The sequence below is a fragment of the Rhinoderma darwinii genome, chromosome 2, assembly GCF_050947455.1.
Source record: "Rhinoderma darwinii isolate aRhiDar2 chromosome 2, aRhiDar2.hap1, whole genome shotgun sequence".
Classification (NCBI taxonomy): Eukaryota; Metazoa; Chordata; class Amphibia; order Anura; family Rhinodermatidae; genus Rhinoderma; species Rhinoderma darwinii.
Window position 1 is genome coordinate 123,239,990 of NC_134688.1, and position 19,133 is coordinate 123,259,122.

Below are 19,133 nucleotides of genomic sequence, written 5' to 3' on the forward strand. Positions count from 1 at the left end.
AATCACAGCGACGCTACAGAAGTGGTCAGGAGAATGAATGCACATCACGTCCTGGCTGGAGGTAATGTATATTCATTGTCAGGACACTGCAGTAATGTTATAGTGTGTTTATGTGTTTGCACATAGCGATATAGCTATATCGCTATCTGCAGAGTAAATGAATGGAGGAGTGCATGACGTAGATTGGTCAGCGTCATACACTCCTCTGTACAACGCCCACTTGGTCATATAGTAAAACACGCCCAGTTGTCCATTGAGAAACTCATTAGCATAAAGCTAAAATAGGTCATAACGCCATCAAAAATTATCGTTTTTCTAAATAAAAAAAACACTGCTGTAATCTACATTACGGCGCCGATCACATCATGTACAATATAGGGCACTTATAATGTGGTGACAGAGCCTCTTTAGGAGTAGAATTCTGTACATGAATTTCTATCAATGGAGCTCCCTCCTTACAGCTACTTAGATAGAAAATATATATTCTGAAGGGAAGGATTAATGATTCTAATGTTGTCTTGTCTCCTAGATGTCTTGTAAAAATGCCATTCCAGAGGAATTTGAATCTAGTGTGAGTCTCGTAGAGGAGATTAAACGGGTCAGAATGATGGATACAGAAGTCTGGTCTCCTCCACGGTTCCAGATTATTACCACTGTGCATCCATACATCAAGTACGTTATCATTTTTATTAATTGCTCTCACCGTAATAAAGATTTTATGGATGAATGGACTTAAATGAGAAAGAAGTGACTTACATTAAAGATGTTAATTTTCCTCAAGAGTTCATGATTGTAAAGTTGCCAATAGACATTAGATATGTCAGTGGGTCCTTTTGCCAGTCTAAGGGCTCATGCATACTTCAGTGATCTTCAGTGTGCTATCTGTTTTTTGTTTTTTTTTTCGTTTTTTTAACAGACAGCACATTGACCTATTCATTTCTATGGGCTCATGCACCCATTCATTTGTTTTGCGGATCCAGGTGTTAATTCCGCAAGTTATAGAACAGGTCCTATCCCTGTCCATTATTGCGGATCAATCTCGGCCATTCTATTCATTGGTCCGTTAAAAATGCGGACCGCACACGCAAGCAATCCATGTGCGATCTGTGATTTGTGGCCGTATAGAAGGTCACTGATGTGTGCATGAGCCCTACTTTAGGACTGAATCTTGTTCAATAGTTGGTATAAGAGAAATGTAGATTAGACAGGTTGAATTTTTTTTTTTTTTTTCTGTCCGATAATGTTTCTCCAAAGTTGAGGGGCCAACTATGTCTGGTAGTTACAAATAGCCCTAGCTCCACTGATAAATGTTAACAGGTGGCTCTTTACTCTGTAGAGATATTTTCTTGTGCTAGGTTCTTTACAGCAGCTCTGTCACCAGATTATAAGTGCCCTATCTCCTACATAATCTGATCGGCGCTGTAATGTAGATAAGTGGTTTTTATTTTGAAAAACTATCATTTTTGACCAAGTTAAGAACAGTTTTAGATTAATGCTAATTAGTTTCTTAATAGACAACTGGGTGTGTTTTTTTTCTTTTTTTTTCTTTTTACCAACTGGGCGTTGTGAAGAGAAGTGTATGACGCTGATCAATCAGCGTCATACACTTCTCTTCATTCATGCTAATACAGTCCATCTGTATTCACAGCACAGTGCGATCTCGCAAGATCACTCTGCGCTGTCAGTAAGTCCCACAGAAACTTTACCGAAGTGTCGGGAGTGTGAATAGACATCACTTCCTGGCTGGAGGCGATGTCTATTCACTCTCAAGGCACTTCAGTAAAGTTACTGTGGGAGTATGTGACAGCACAGCGTGATCTCGCGAGATCACGCTGTCATTAGATCTAAACATGAATCAAGAGCAGTGTATGACGCTGATTGGTCGGCGTCATACACTTCTCTTCACAATGACCAGTTGGTAAAAAGTAAAAACACGCCCAGTTGTCTATTAAGAAACGAATTGGCATAAATCTAAAATTGCTCATAACTTGCTCAAAAATTATCGTTTTTTCTAAATAAAAACCACTGTTCACTACATTACAGCGCCGATCAGATTATGTAGGAGATAGAGGCTCTGTCCCCAGATTATAAATGCTCTAACAAAATACGTCTGAAAATATGGATCTGTTTTCAAGGGAAAACAGCTCCTGATTTTCAGATGGTTTTTTGAGCAGCTCGCGTTTTTCGCATAGTTTTTTATGGTCGTTTTTGGAGCGGTTTTCAATAGTCTGAGAAAACGTCCCAAGAAGTGTCCTGCACTTCTTTTGACGAGTCGTCATTTTACACGCCGTATTTTGACAGCGACGAGTAAAATGACAGCTCGTCTGCACAGAACATCGTAAGACCCATTGCAAGCAATGGGCAGATGTTTGCCGACGTATTGGAGCCGTCTTTTCAGGCGTAATCGAGGCGTAAAACGCCTCCATTACGTCTGAAAAGAGGTCGTGTGCACAAACCCTTAGGCTACTAACAGATTTCTGGAAAGCTACAGCTTTAATAGCAACTTGTGTATATTTGCTACAGAAATGAAAGTTTCAAGCTCATGCAACTCTGGTGAGACTCCATATAATTCCCATGGATAAGTGTTGTGCCACAGTTTCTAGCTTCTGTGTGTAGTCTAAGACTTCATGCACATGGCTATATTTTAAATCTGAATTACATAGAGGCTCATACTGTACCTCTGTGTGCCCGCGATTTCAGAGTGTTTTTCTTTTACAAAATGTGTGAATCCGTGGGAAAAAAATTGTTTTCATTTTTATTGCATGATTTTTTTTTTTTTTTTTATGTTGGTATTCTCCCATATGAGCATTGCTTCTAGGGAAAAATATGGGGCCTCACAAAAGCACCATACGGTGGTTCACGTAATGGCTACGATTCCATAACATGAACCCTCAGGAACTCCCTGTACAAGAGAAAAGTGGAAATACGTCTCATTTTAAACTGGAATGATTTATAGTCTTTTTCTATTCACTGTATCATACTGGTAATTCCGAGCTTTATGAGAAGATAAAACTTTTTTCCAAACAACTGCCGTGCACTTTGCACTTATTGAATTTGAGATATGGGAAACTTTATGGTATTGTTTTGACATGGTGATAAACAAGTCATAAGATACACATACATATCCTGCAAAACTGGCACATTTTTGTCTCCTTTAGTCATGTGATATATTGACACTTGGCTTGACTAGGGGCATATTTTCCAAGAAAAGTGAATGGTGAATAAGATAAGATCTGTAGATTAGATAGGGGAATGGGTGCTGCGGATGAATGACCTAGTCGCTCCGTGTGACTAATTCACAATACAATATGTGTTAGAAGTTTCCGTGGATTTGTTAATGCTGACACTGTCCATGTAGTAGATAACAACACTACAAAACTTCAGCTTCCAGAATGCTCACTGACAAATTGTTTTTATTTTGATTATCAGAAACTGTGGGAGTAGTTGTTACCCAGTGGGGAAATTTCTATGTTGATTACCATATCCTTTGTGTGGTTTCCTTTCCCATAGTCCTTGTCAGAAGGTGACAATCCCCCTTCCTGTCCCATGTCTTTGTTCCATGCAAGTGCTACCTCATAAGACTATATATCCTATTAGAGAAGTTTAACTGCAGACGTTCCTTGGTGCCTGACCCTCAGGATGACCTATACGGGATGAATGGCACAGAAATGTGATCTTAGTGAGGTTACCGGTTGTTTTTTACTACCCAGTGCCTAATGACCGGATGGAACAGTGCAGGAAGCCAGCCCAGACATTGATCCGCGGTGCTATTCTGTAGCAAGACACCAAACTACCCTGCATGTTCCATATACAACCCCTCCGCCTCTATAGATTCTCCCTGCATGTAGCCATGGTCCATATACAACTCCTCCGCCTCTATAGATTCTCCCTGCATGTAGCCATGGTCCATATACAACCTCTCCGCCTCTATAGATTCTCCCTGCATGTAGCCATGGTCCATATACAACCTCTCCGCCTCTATAGATTCTCCCTGCATGTAGCCATGGTCCATATACAACCCCTCTGCCTCTATAGATTCTCCCTGCATGTAGCCATGGTCCATATACAACCCCTCCGCCTCTATAGATTCTCCCTGCATGTAGCCATGGTCCATATACAACCCCTCCGCCTCTATAGATTCTCCCTGCATGTAGCCATGGTCCATATACAAACCCCTCCGCCTCTATAGATTCTCCCTGCATGTAGCCATGGTCCATATACAACCTCTCCGCCTCTATAGATTCTCCCTGCATGTAGCCATGGTCCATATACAACCCTTCCGCCTCTATAGATTCTCCCTGCATGTAGCCATGGTCCATATACAACCCCTCCGCCTCTATAGATTCTCCCTGCATGCAGCCATGGTCCATATACAACCCCTCCGCCTCTATAGATTCTCCCTGCATGTAGCCATGGTCCATATACAACCCCTCCGCCTCTATAGATTCTCCCTGCATGTAGCCATGGTCCATATACAACCTCTCCGCCTCTCTAGATTCTCCCTGCATGTAGCCATGGTCCATATACAACCCTTCCGCCTCTATAGATTCTCCCTGCATGTAGCCATGGTCCATATACAACCCCTCCGCCTCTATAGATTCTCCCTGCATGCAGCCATGGTCCATATACAACCCTTCCGCCTCTATAGATTCTCCCTGCATGTAGCCATGGTCCATATACAACCCCTCCGCCTCTATAGATTCTCCCTGCATGTAGCCATGGTCCATATACAACTGTCCCCACAACTCCAGTGTGAATCCGTATTGTCAGAGTTCTGCAGATACAAGTTATGATGGTTATCAACCGTATCCTCTATAGGCAAGCAGAGCATTTTAATTTTGGCTTATATTTTTTTTTGTCTTTCAGAAGGGATGTAGTTGTAGCATCACAAAACTATTTTTGTGCTGGCTGTGGAACAAAAGTAGAGCCAAGTAAGTTTGCACACGTGGTTTACTGTAAAGTCTTTTAATCTGGCATCTGATGATCCAGAATGTCTGATAACCTGGCACTGCTTTTCAACACAGAACGGTCTTAAACCCTGTTTTTAATTTTTTATTTTCTCCCTCCTGGATATTTCCTGTGTAATGCTCATGTTTGGATGCTTTAAACACTGATTTCATTCCACAGCTTATTATGCATTGGTACTTGCATTATGGGATAGGTGATTTCCGCCCCTGTTTACTGTGCGGTCTTAACCCCACATACCAATACGGTGTGTGATGACTGCAATGACACATAGTGATAACAAGGAATTTTCTGTTCCTGTGCTCATCCTTGATTTTGTGTGTGTGTGTTGCCTGTGGAAGGTGGCTCACCATAGCTCATAAACTAGGAATGGTATCGTTCAATAATACATCATTTACAGGATGTGTCCTACAAATGATGGTGGTAGTAGTCTTGTTTATGAAATGAAACTATGCACATTTTATTTTATTTTTTTGTGCAGGGTACACCAACAGGCTACGGTATTGTGATTACCTAGGAAAGTATTTCTGCGATTGCTGTCATCATTACTTGGAGAGCTCCATTCCAGGCCGCATTCTCTTGAGATGGACATTCAGTAAATACTACGTCAGCAACTTCTCGAAAAGCATTCTAGATAAAATATGGGACAGCCACACATTCAATGTGCAGAGTGAAAACCCAGCTCTGTACAAGAAAGTGAAGGACCTAAGCCGAGTCCAGGTCAGTAATGTTCTTATTTACTGTATATGAATATACTTCACCCATTAAAAGTTTTTATCTGTATTGTAATGTATGATCTTTGTTATGTGTTGCTTGACTTAAGGATGCCACAAATTGAAAGGAGATTACTATCTCTTATGACCCTATTATTCTGTATAGGTTAACTAGTAGTTGTGGCAGACCCGGAGGTTACTAAGGCTCTGTTCACGCTGGTGTCAAGGTTTCTGTTTGTAATGGATCCATTTTTAAAGGGTAACCAACTAATCCTTTTTTTTAAAACTTTTAACATGTCATAGTGACTCGTCTGAAGTATTGATTGGGGGTCCAAGCACTGAGACCCCCACCAATCGCTTAAACAAAGTGGCAGAAGAGCTCGGGTGAACTCTGCTGCTTCGTTTCTGCACGGCCAAGCGAGCGGTGTACAGACTCAGACTTTCTGTTGAGGCCGTACACTGCATAGAGGAAAGCGGATCAGAAACGAAGCAGCACAGCACTCGCCCAAGCGTTTCTGCCGCTTTGTTTTAGCGATCGGTGGCGGACCTCCGATCAAAACTTCTGACATATCATTGACATGTCAACCTTTTAAAAAAAAAAAGTTTACTTAGCCTTTAAAAATAGATCCATTAGAAACACGAAGCCTTGACGCCAATGTGAACAGAGCTTTAGTAACTTCTGGGAACTTGTCTGTCACAACTATTAATACAGTGTCATAATAAATTGTGATCTCCTTTTTTAGTTTGTGGCATCCTAAACAAGTCAAGCAACAAAACAAAGATCATACATTACAATACAATGCCGCTTTGTTTTAGCGATCGTTGGGGGTCTATGTGCTCGGACCCCCACCGATCAAAACTTCTGACATGTCAAAGTTTTTTTAAAAGTTTGTTACACTTTAACTGTTCAAATCTAAAGCCTTACTGGGTAGAATAGTGCTGCAGACTGAGCTATTCTGCCCATCAAAATCCGTTAAAACCTAACTAAAATCAAAGTCAATGAGTTTAGTTGGTTGGGTTAACGGAAACTATTATCAATGTCTTTCCTCAAATTTTATCTGTTCTGACATTTTTACTGAAACTACCAGTGTAAACAAAGCTTCACACAGTAACCACTCAAAGTTCAATCTATTGAAAGTAATACATGCAGTGTCACAGCAACAAGGTTCGCTATGTAACCCTAGCATCAGCTGAACGTGGCACTATAGAAGAAGATTATATTGTAAGAATTTTTTTTTTCCCGTAGGAAGTGCAGCAACAGCTAATTCACATCAGGAAGCTAGTGACGACTTGTCGTTTTGCTGATGGGTAAGATCCAGTTTTTGGTTTGTGATCTGCAGAGTCATGAACAGGTTTCTTCTTTACTGTAATCTAGAACTCGTACATTTGTAATGTGGGTGGCTGGTAATTGAATAGGAAATATAATGACCGTGTGAACTTGTCCAGCCTCAATTGTGGTAAAATCCTAATTACTGCACGGAAGTTGCAGTTAAAGTTGACACCTGCGCACTCTGACACTGTCCATTGAGAGTTAGGCTGTGTTCACACCTGCGTTGAAGCATTCCGTCGTTCAGAGGAGCAGAACTAGGGAGTAATGCAACCAGCGGTTCTGTTGCACAACGGAACCCGCCGGTTGCCGACGGAACCCATTGACCGTATGCTGTGCCAGGCAAAAATAGCACACCATACAGTTATTTTGTGGAATAAAGCAATGAAGACCATGATGGAAACCCCACAACGCCAATTGACAACAGCGCTTACGGAAGCCATTGACTAGTCATGTAACGGAGCCTGCGCTTCAAGTTTTTCATTGTTCAGCTCCTATGACTGACCAGAATGGAAAACAAGAACGCAGATTCATACGAAGCCTAAAGGCTGAGTTCACACATTGTGGATTTTGTTGCGTATTTGACACACATCTGACCCTTTTGCATTGCACAGGATAAAATCCTGAAAATGAAAGTCTGCGACGTGTGAACTCAGACTTGACTGGAACGCGGTTTGGTCGCCCTACCAAAGGCTAATTCTGTTAGTTTTCTGGGAGAGCTCATCTCGGATGCTCGTCGTGTTGATGATCAGTAATGGTTTTGGGCCATCATTTTTACAAATGGTCATAAGAACTATGCAAATTCTCAGTAATTATTTTTCATTTTGGGAAACAGTGTTGTGCAGGCCTTTGAAGAGGTCCCCTCTCACCTGACTGAGGAGCTGCATCTCTTTACATTGGCGGACTTGTTTAACGTCAAACAGAAAACCCTCTTGCCCGAACTGCGTGAGCTCCTGGCTCTGGCTGTAGCCCACGTGGAAATATGTGCGGTATGTGGCTGTTTCAACTTATACTAAAGACTTATGGGACTATATGCATTCCGTTATTTCTGGAGCCAACTATATAGCCATGGGCTGTGGAGAATGACAATGACTTACAAAAATGTTGGTATTGTAGCTTCGGCCCATTCACTTGAATGAGGCTAGGCTGCATTACCATATACAGCCCATGGACAAGTGTGGCCCAGTTTCTTGAAAATAAAGCAGACCTATTAGCATCTGAACTAACTTAGTATGGCTGACAAAAGTCCATCAAATTCAACCTATGATCCTACAAGGTTGATCAGAAGGAAAGCAAAAGATCCTATTATGTAGTTACCAATTGCCTCATTAGGGGAAAAATTCCTCCCTTATTCCACATGTTGCAATCAGAATAAATCCCTGGATTTACATCTCATTTTCAGAATCTAGTACATAACTTGTAATTTTATATTTTTCAAGAAAGGCATCCAGGTCCTCAAACTTGTTCAAAGAATAAAACATCACAACATCCTGCGCTAGAGAGTTCCATAGTCTCACTGCTCTCACAGTAAAGAATCCCCATCTGTGATGGTGAAACCTTCATTCCTCTAGACATAGAGGATTCCCCCTTGTCCTTGTTACAGGCCTAGGTGGAAAAAGATCATTAGAAGGATCTCTGTACTGTCCAATTATTATATTTTTGTACATGTGTAATGAGATCAAAACCACAGCTCGCTCCGCAAAAAAATAAGCCCTCATACCGATTAATTGACAAAAAAAGAAAAGTTCTAGCTCTCCGACTATGAAAACAAAACACAAATCTTATTTTTAACGATCATTTTTATTTATTTTTTCCCCTTGTAAAACATAAAAAAATACACACTATAGATTTTGTATTGTCGTAATTGTATTGACCCACAGTATAAGTTAAAATGCCATTTTTACTACATGGATGCCCCAAAAATTGAAAACAACCCCACCAAAAAATAAATAAATATATAGGTTGGAATGGGAAAAAAAAACTTTCCCACTAAATTATTTGGTACAGTAAATGGTGAAAATCTAAAACTTGTCCTGCAAAAAAAACTATATAGCTGGAAAAAAAAAGACAAAAGGGAAAATCCAAAAAATGTCTGTTCTTGGAAGGGGTTAGGCAGAGTTAGAAGCGTATTCTAAACAAATTTCTTGCCTGACGACTCAGTTTAAAAGGTAAGTGAAGCTCATTCATCTGACATTATTTGATAAAAAAAAATTAAAGATTAAATTATTGATTTCTGCGGCTCTTCCTATTGCAGAGTTTTTCAGGGTGACTGCTTTTTTGTTTATTACCTCATGTATTTTATTCAACTGGTAGAAGTCCATTAACCTTGAACTTTGTCTGATATTCTGTAATGTGTGGTATTTCAACACATGCCCTCTCTGTTCACCTATGCAAATCTATTGTACTGACTTTACCTGTAAGGTTATGTTCAAGCGCGTTTTTTTTAACCCCCTTAGGCCCCATGCACACGACCGTGCTCGTAATTACGAGCACGGCCGGCCACGGGCAGCCAGCCGTTTTTCCGAGCCGTGCTCCCATTATAAAGTATAGTAGCACAGCCCGTAAAATAAAAAAAATAGAACATGTTCTATCTTTTTCTGTGCGAAAACGGGAAGGTACCCGTGGCCAACAGAAGTCTATGGGCCCGTTATTTCGGGTCGTAATTACGACCCGTAATAACTGGTGTTTTTACGGTCGTGTGCATGAGGCCTTAGTGACCAGCTTCTTTTAGGCCCTAATGACCAAGCTAATTTTTTCGTTTTTCTATAGTCTCATTCAAAGAGCTATAACTTTTTTTTTTTTTTTTCTGTTGACATAGCTGTATGAGGATTCGTTTTACTTTTTAATGCCGCAATTTTGGGGTACATACTTTTTGATTAACTTTTTTCGGGGGAATAGAAAAAAAACCCTGAAATTCCACCATTGTTCTATGCGTTTTAAATTGACGCCGTTCACTGTGCGGCGTAAATAACACTTTACCTTTTATTCTATGGGTCGGTACAATTACGACGATACCACATATGTATAGGTTTTTTTGACTTTTTTTTGCTCAATAAAAACACTTTTGAACTAAAATTAATTGTTTTTGCATCGTCTCTTTCCAAGAGCCGTAATTGTTTTTTGTTTTATTTTTCCATCAATGTTTTTTTTTGCGGGACGAGACTTAGTTTTGGTTGGTACTGTTTTGGGGTACATGGAACTTATTGATGAACTTTTAGTATAACTTTTTTGGGGGGCAATGGAAAAAAATAGCAATTTCGCCTTTTTTTTTTATTTTTTATGGTGTTCACCTTGCAGCTTAAATTACATTAACTTTATTGTTTGTCATTACGGTCACGGCGATACCATACATGTGTACTTTATTTTTTACTAAATAAAACCACGATTTATGGAAAAAAGAATGGTTTTATTTTTATTTTTTTTACTGTAATTTTTTTTTTTTTTAAATTGTATTTCATATTACTACTTTTTTTTAGTCCCACTAGGGGACTCTACTATGCGATCGCTGCTCTAATGCTTTGGTATACTTTTGTAAAGCCAAAACATTATTGCCTGCCAGTGTAAATCTAACAGGCAATCTATTAGGACGTGCCTCTGGCGCTTCCTAATAGGCATATGCCCAGGGCAGACCTGGGGGCTTTTATCAGACCTGCGATTGCATTTGCGGGCCGCCAATGGGTGAGAGAGTGAACCCCTCCCTCTGTAAAAAAGTTAAATGCTGTGGTCGCTATTGACTGCAGCACTTAACTTGTTAAACGGCTGCGATCGAAGTAAACGTCGATCGCGGTTGTTGGCGCAGGAGCCTGGCTGTCATTAGACAGCCGAGCCCCGGCTCCAGCCTGCACTGGACACCCGTGCAGGGCTTAGACTGGGCCGCCGTGAAAAGGCGACGGCCTAGCCTAAGGCCCCTAAGTGACCGCCGTGAAAAGGCATATTGGTGGTTACCAAGGGGATTCTGATGCTTTTCCACATCGTAAACCGGGAAAACGCCTCTTTTGCCTCCCATAGTTAAAAAAAAAAAAGCAGATTTAAATCAATGCGCGCTTTCTGCTACGGGTTCTTGTGCACGACCGAGTGCCGTTTATCACAGCATCTGAGTGGTACCCCGATAATGGAGCCGACTCTCCGAACCGTGGAAAGAGAACATGTCCTATATTTCCACGGGTTAAGGACAGGACCCGGACGGCGCAAACTGTCGTGTGAAAGAGCCCTTAATCAAAGCTTCCAGTGGGCTGTTCTATCTTTTATTTATGCTTTTCTTTTTAACCCCTTAGTGACTGCTGATACACCTTTTCACGGTGGTCGTTAGTGGGCTTTATTCTAGAGGGCCGCCTTTTCACGGAAGCACTTTAGAAAAAGATCACGCTGAAAGCAGCGCGGATATTTCCAAACCCCAGCTGTTAAGTGATAGCTGGGGGCTTGGAGACAACGTTAGGGCACCCTATTACAGCGATCACCCGCGGAATGTAAACAGCGGGCTCCCTCCTCTGCTCTCCGCCTCTCTTCTCAGTTGTGGTTTTGTGAGAGGAGAGACAGAGACCTGTGGGGAGAATAGTTACAAATGGTTACAGTGAAAACCACAAAAAAAAAATACCTTATTACATTGTAATAACCCCCATCCCATTTTTCTAGTAAATTGAAAATAAAAAAAAATACTAAAATTTTGTTAACTGTTATTAGAATGGCGCGCAGAGCAAGCTTATGCTATCTTGTGCCCTGATTCAGGCATTGACACAGGAACCGCTTTCTGAAGCGGAAATATTTTATGATGATCCTACCAGTACTGCTTCAGACGCTTCAGCAACAACTCCCCCTATGGAAGATGCTGCTGTTGCCAGAGCCACAGGCGCACATGCGGTAACTAGTACTGCCAATATTTGGGGATCCTGCAGCAAACTTTATCCCTCAGGTGCCCCAATTTCTGTCAACTCTGGGCATAGACATTGACACCACGAATTTTGCCCCACACAATGTTTTTCATTATTTTATTTTTTTACGGATAAGCTTTTGCAATTAATTGTGGACCAGACGAACCTTTATGTGAGGCAGTTTTTGACGGAAAAGCCTGTATTTGGTTATGCAAGGGTCTGGGTTCCTACCAATGTCCGAGATAAAAATATTTTTTAGGGCTCATTCTGAATATGGGCATTGTAAAAAAAAAAAACAAAAAAAAACGTCCACCTGTTCTTACTGGGCAGCAAGTCCTATTCGTGTAACCCCAGTTTTTCTGTCAATGTCCCAGAGCAGGTATGAGGCTTTAATCCGTTTCCTGTATTTTAGTAACCATTTCGAAAGCCTGCCAAGAAGTGATCCTGGGCACGATTGCCTTCACAAGCTGAGGCCCTTTATTACTGCGCTAAAAGATTCATTTCTAAAATCCTACACTCCTGACGTGTGGATGAATCCCTTGTAAATTTCAAGAGGCAGTTTGTGTTTTAGGCAGTACATACCATCAAAGAGAGCGAGATATGGCGTAAAGCTATATAAAATGTGTGAGTAAGACCGGTTACACATGCGGCTTAAATATATATATGAGGGCAGAGACCATGAAATCCCCCAGGATGCCCACAAAACCTTGGTGCAAGTGGAAAAATAGTCTATGACCTTATGCAGCCGTTCCTTCAAAAAGACTACAGAGCGTACACTGACCATTTTTATTCTAACGTGCCACTTTTCAAAAGCCTTCACGCTGACAAAACGGGGGCCTGTGGGACAGTTCACAGAAACCGCAAAGGATTGCCACCACAAATTCTCTCAATGCGCCTGGCAAAGGGGAAGTGATGAACTTCTTGCACTTAAGTGCAATGATTGGAGAGAGGTTTTTATGCTGAGCACTATATACACTGACACCAAGGTCACTATCAGAGAGAGAGGCGCTGCTGCGAACAGACAGAAACCGCTCTGTATTACAGCGTACAACAGGTTCATGGGTGGCGTCGACCTTTCAGACCAGGCTCTCCAACCTTATTTGATCAAAAGGAAAACTATAGCCTGGTACAAGAAAGTAGCAATATATCTGATGCAGGTTTCTACTATCAATTCTCGTGTAATATACAAAAAGGCCCAGGGAACCATGACATATCTGGAATTCCAAGACAAAAATTATTGAACGTCTTTTATTTGAAGGAGGGGAAGTAGGACGCCATGAGTCAGAAGATGTCAGACTCCTGGAGCGTCACTTTTTACATCCTGTCCCTGCCACTGAGACGCAAATGTATCCGCAGAAGAGATGCAAAGTTTGCAGAAAAAATGGCCGAAGAAGGGATACACTGTTTGTTTTTTTGCCCTTCAAAAACAGGACTGTGTAATTACCCATGCTTTGAGACCTACCGTACAGTAGCAAATTACTGAATTAGGGAGAGCCAAAATAGGGAGGGATTCCTTATGTGAAAGTGAACTTGTCAATGATTATTCTGGGTGGTGGTCTTTACATCTGCTAGGGAAAAGCTTTATTTATTTTTTTATATTTTTTTTTCCCCTTCACTATATACCCCTAGATGAATATCTTCAGGTCTATGATAATACATAGTGTCCTAAACATTTTATATATTTTGTCATTTCATCAAAAAATCGGAAAGGCCTAGGTACAAATTATACTAATAGGTAAAAACCCTGGTCTTCTTTCCCAGATTGGCTCCTTTTTAGGTGTATTTTTATGATCCGACACCACAGCAGGGCCTCTGCAAAGACACTATGGTGCCTAAATATCAGCTTTGGAAACAGTCATCCTTAGCCAAAATTGGACACTTTTAGTTTGAGGCCTTGCTTAGTATCCGTGAGATAACATACACCAACATATTTGGTTTCCAAGCAATCAGAACAAATTCAGAAATCTAGAGGCATGCAAAAGTAAAAACTTTATTTATTTAAAAAAATGTCACAAGAAATTGAAGAAAACTGATTTTTAAGAAAAAAAAAAGAAAACCTATAGTATATACCACCAAAATAAAGCCCTGTTTCCTGCTGAAAAAAAAACCATACCAAATTTGTAGGGATACATTCGTTTCCTATAACATAACCAATTAAATAAAGACCTAGTGAAACTGCTAATTTTGCTTTTGGTCATTAAGGCCCAGAATGCATGCAGGGGGAAGGGGTTACAAAGCTGAAAAGAGAAACTGGTCAAAATTTGGTCATCAAAATCTGTTTTTGGATGCCGACTCCAAAATACACACTGGAAAACTTGCTGACTTTAGAGGCAGATTTAGGGCCTGTTTAAACGGAATTAATAGATGTGCCTATTGATGGCTCTAAAAATATTATAGAGTATATAATATGCCTACTACAAAAATGAAAATATTAAAAATCCTTTTTGTTTGTTTGTTTTTGTTTTTATAGTTGTGCAAAGCCAAGGGTTTTATCTGTGAATTTTGCCAAAATTCTAATGTGATCTTCCCATTCCAGACTGAAATTTGCAGGAGATGTGAAGGTATGTATAGTAAATAAGGCTGAGGAAAGGCGTGGGTTACTATTGCCTGTTTATTTGGAGGCAATTTAAAGGAACAGTGTCATCACAAATAATTTTTTTATATGTTAAAGATGTTAGTGCTTTAATAAAAACGTTTATTTTCATTTGTGTGTTTGTGTTTTACTGTTTCTTATTTTTACACTTTTTCTTCCCTATGGGGGCTGCCATTTTTTGTTCCATTTCTGTGTGTGTCGATTAACGACACACACAGACATGGAGTACGGCAGCCACAGTCCCATAGGGACTGCGAACGGCTCCCGTCCCATTGACTGCCGTGTACGGCGTCTGTGTGGGAACTGCGCATGCGCCGCTCCCACACAGTCCTATTCGAAATTGGCGCCGTCCGGCACCATTTTCCTGTGGACCGGAAGTCGCGGCCGGACAGTAATATTACTACTTCCGGTCGCGGCTTCCGGACTTGTGCACATGGAACAGCGGCAGCAAAGGGAGCGGACGGGCCGGAGGGAGCCGCGGCGGCAGGAGCAGGTAAGAGATTTCAATGTATGTTTGTGTGTGTGTTTACTACTGTATGTAAACCTACTACACTGTGGGTTACCTCAAAAAATGGCGACACACAGTGTAGGAGGTTAAACCTTTCAAACCCCTCGTTTATCCCGGCACTAGCCAGGATAAAGGAGGGGGGGATGCTGAGAGCTCACTAGAGCGAGGGCTTTTAACCCAATGTTGCAATGCTGCAATTTTGGGAACTAGCTCCATCTAGTGACCAAAAATGGGTAGTATTATAAATTAGAATTAATTTATAATATTTCCTGACTATTTCCTGACTCGTGAAAAAAATAAAAAAAATTTGAACCATGTTTAATCACCCACACACTAAATGTTTAATTTTTAAAAAAAAAACATGTTTTTCTGGCAACACATTCCCTTTAAATGTTCTCAAGATATGTTTGTGACGTACTGGACCTGTGTGTTTAGAAAATGAAGTTTGTGTGACAAGCCGTTCACGTTAAGGGTGAATTCACATACTGCTAAAACGCTGCGGACTGCCAGTGCGGATTCTGAAATTTTGCTGCAATTTACAGTACACTAAAAAAAAACACACAAAAAAAAACACGACACCTCTGAATATAAAGTGTAATTAACGGCATAGTGGATATTTTATAAGCAATTTTGAAATCCGCGTCCGAAGTCACATGTAAGGTCCTGTGCACATGATGTTTCTACCCTATGTTTAAACCTGTTCATAGGGCTCCATTAGCCTAACGGAGGCCAAACAAAAGTGTCCTTTTGACCTCTGTTTGGCTGGTACAGTGATGTATTTGTGTGTGTGTATATATCTATATATCGCTGAAGATTCCCAACACCGCAGAGACTGACCGGCCCGCCTGCATGGTGGCCCTATCCGCCACAACCACGTGAACATTAAAGCAGTCTGAGCGCCCGACTGCTATCTCTGCCTGGGGAAGCTAAGTCACTGGAGCTTCCCTGGGCTAGGGCCACTATGCGGGTGGTGTCTGGCGTTCCTGACCAGAGCACTGACGCTCCTGACACCGCTGTCCATATATGGACAGTGACGTTAGGAGCTATGCCGGGCACAGTGCTTCAGGTAGCGCTGTGCCCATGATTTTGGCGTTGTATTTCACTGCAAGCTTATACAGTGGGATATGTTGATATCCCTCCCGTGGAAGGAAAAAACCGTGTGAAAAGGGCCTAACACTGCAGAAGTCTGCAGCATGTGGACCCCCCCCCCCCCCCCCCCCCCCCACTCTATAGGTTGTCTGCAACACTGCCCTAATTACATTATATGTGAATTGCAAACAGCCCTTTTTGTCTTAGCCATACTAAGTGTTGTAATTGACCTGTCCTGATGCCACGTATAGATCTAGGGACTGCAGACTGCGGCTTGCCGGTTGTCGTTTCATAGTACGGAGTTCTAGTAATGCTAGGTCGCTGGTTGTTAACACGTTATTTGTCCTTATCTTGTAATTGGCTTTTGGATGTTGATGGCCTGTGTTGTGGGGTTATAAATTATCCAAAAATAGTCTGGGTCATTCTTGTCTAGGGCACCATGCTTTCCTTAACCCCTTAACGACCGCCCACCATCTCTTGATGGCAGGCGGTGCAAGTGATTCATCTACAACGACGTTTTTTGGCGTCGCTGTAGAAGAGGCTGATGAGCACTCGGTATCCTCTAAGCAGGAGCCGCAACTTACAGTTCCTGATCTTAGAGCAGCCTGCTAAATACAGCTGGGGTCTGAAAAACATTCGGAACCCAGCTGTTTCACACTTTGATCGCCGCAGTCCGTGACTGTGGCATGATCAAAGGGAACTCCCCTCTTTTATAGCGTCACTTAATAAAAACAAAAAACCTACACGTATTAGGTATCTAAACAACCATAAAAACCTGAAGAATTAATCTAACTCGTTATTTAGCGTGAAAGATTAACGGAATAAAAAATAAGCTAGAAAAACTGTCGATCACTTTTTTTTATTTTTATATATTCACGCCGTGAAAAAAAAAAAATACAATTTGTCCTGCATAAAACAAGGCCTCGTAAGGCCACGTCAATGAAAAAATAAAAAAAAGTTATGGCTCCGAAAGGCAGAGCGGTTAAAACAGAAAAATGTAGCTGGTCATTAAGGCCTTTTCAGGCCCGCTCATTAAGGGGTTAAGACACTAATCGCTCAGTGTTGATCCGTATCTGTGTAGATAGGTTATGTATTACAGTATATCATGTTGTTTCCTCTTTGTCCTTCTAGCTTGTAAAGCGTGCTATCACAAGGAATGCTTTAAGACAAACGACTGTCCCAAATGCTTAAGGATCAAGGCACGGGAAGCCCTAAATAGTGATGACCCATTTACATCAAGTGATGAAGTGGATTCACGCTCAACCGGAGTGCAATATTGAGAGACTTGTATTTTTTTTTTTACTTTGTATATAGTTGTTTTGCAGTGTACAAAATATATTTATGGAAATGTAGACTTGGTTTTGTAAACTTTTTATTGAATGTAATAATTATAAGAAGCATTTTATGAAGTGTTTTTTGTTGTTTTTTTAAGATATATTTAACTTGTTGTAAAGTGGTTGTCCAGTATTGGAACAACATGGCTGCTTTCTTCCAAAAATAGTGCCACACCTGTCCATAGGTATTGCAGCTGAGCCTTATTCACGTCAGTGGAGCTGAGTTGCAATACCAGGCACAAACCATGGACTGGTGTGGCGCTCTTTTTAGAAGAAAACCGTTCTGTTTTTCTAATCCTGTACAACACCTTTAAGGCTGTCAATAAATTTTGTGATTTAAATTGTAATGTCACGATAGGCTGCAGGGTGGCTACCATCCATAAGCTGGTCACCGGCTGCAAGCAAATACTGCTCTGCTTGCAAGAGAAAGCAGCACTGAAAGTGTTACTGCATTACATTTTAAAGGGGGTTATTCAGTAGGTATTAATGGTCTATCCTCAGGATATCCTATCCGTTTTACATTAAACGGTGGGGGTCCTACTACATGCCACCACCCATCTGCTGCTCGAACAGGCAGCGGCCCATCTGTGAGCACCTCTTCCCCTTAATTGTGTACACCGCTTCGCACTGCACCACACCGGCACATTTGTAGTGTCTGTGCAGGGTTTTACAGCTTCGTCCATTTAAATGGGTTATTCGGACCTCCATCGATCAAATATGATAGCCTGTCCTAAAGATAGACCAGTAGATTTACATAACCCCTTTAAATACTTCCAAAAGATTCTTTGTGTAACTGACACTAGAAGTGTGGAGCAACGTGCAATAAACTGATTTTAACATTTTCCATAACCTTTTGGTAGGAAAAAGTTTTTAACCAGTTTGTATTAGAATTATAGGATTTGTGTGTGTGTGTTTTTTTTTTTTTTTTGTTTTTTTTTTTACAACTTGTATTTTACTCTGAATGGAACAGGAACCCTCAATGTTTACATAAGCTTGTTCAGGTATTAAGCAAAATGAAAGTTATATCATTAAGAAAATGTAATACTTATTGGTATTCTTAATAAAAAAAAAAATATATAGAATGTTTCATTACCTGCTGGAGATATTGTTTCATTTCGTAGATCCTCCAAATTAATGTTTTACTGGTTTTCCTTTGTTCTTTTACTGAGATCAATGAACTGGATATCTTATACATGAAGACCTCCTTGTCTAGATTTGGTATACCAGACTTTTATTTTTTTAAATGGATTAAGGTTTTATACTATCATCCTACATGAAGAGTAAAGAGTAAATGGTGAAGTTTTGGATATCTTTTGTTTGGGGAGAGGTATTGGACAAGGTTGCCCTCCTCTCTCCATTTCTCTTTGCTCTAGCAATAGAACCACTGGCAATTTTAATTAGAAGAGAGGAGAGACTAAAGGGTCCAGGGAGGAAAAGATTTCCCTGTACGCGATATTCTACTATTTATTACTGAAACGAATACTTTTATTGAGGTGGTTTTTGAACTTATAGAAGGTCCTTCTCTGGGTTTGAGATAAATCAGACAAAATCTGTTTTCATCCCTCTTACCAAAGGCTTAGATCGGGAATACGGATTTTGGCTCTTGGGGTAAGCTTTTCCTACTTGGATGGGGATGTGTATATATATATATATATATATATATATTCTCTCTAAGGAGGTCTCTAACGTTTCAATCTTAAATATTGATCCTCTGCTTAGTAGGATAAAAAGATAAA

At 40.7% G+C, this 19,133-nt stretch overlaps 1 protein-coding gene across 1 annotated transcript in view; it reads left to right on the forward strand.

Moving 5' to 3' along the window:
- The window catches only part of RUBCNL (rubicon like autophagy enhancer), a 63,589-nt gene extending 45,224 nt beyond the window's left edge, over positions 1-18,365 (forward strand). Inside the window, exons 10-16 of the mRNA XM_075850227.1 lie at positions 530-672; positions 4,867-4,931; positions 5,447-5,685; positions 6,925-6,986; positions 7,841-7,994; positions 14,344-14,434; positions 17,195-18,365. Of these exons, the coding sequence (XP_075706342.1) occupies positions 530-672; positions 4,867-4,931; positions 5,447-5,685; positions 6,925-6,986; positions 7,841-7,994; positions 14,344-14,434; positions 17,195-17,343 (903 nt within the window). The 3' untranslated portion in view covers positions 17,344-18,365. The remainder of the gene's footprint in view (positions 1-529; positions 673-4,866; positions 4,932-5,446; positions 5,686-6,924; positions 6,987-7,840; positions 7,995-14,343; positions 14,435-17,194) is intronic.
- The last annotated feature ends 768 nt before the right edge of the window (positions 18,366-19,133 follow it).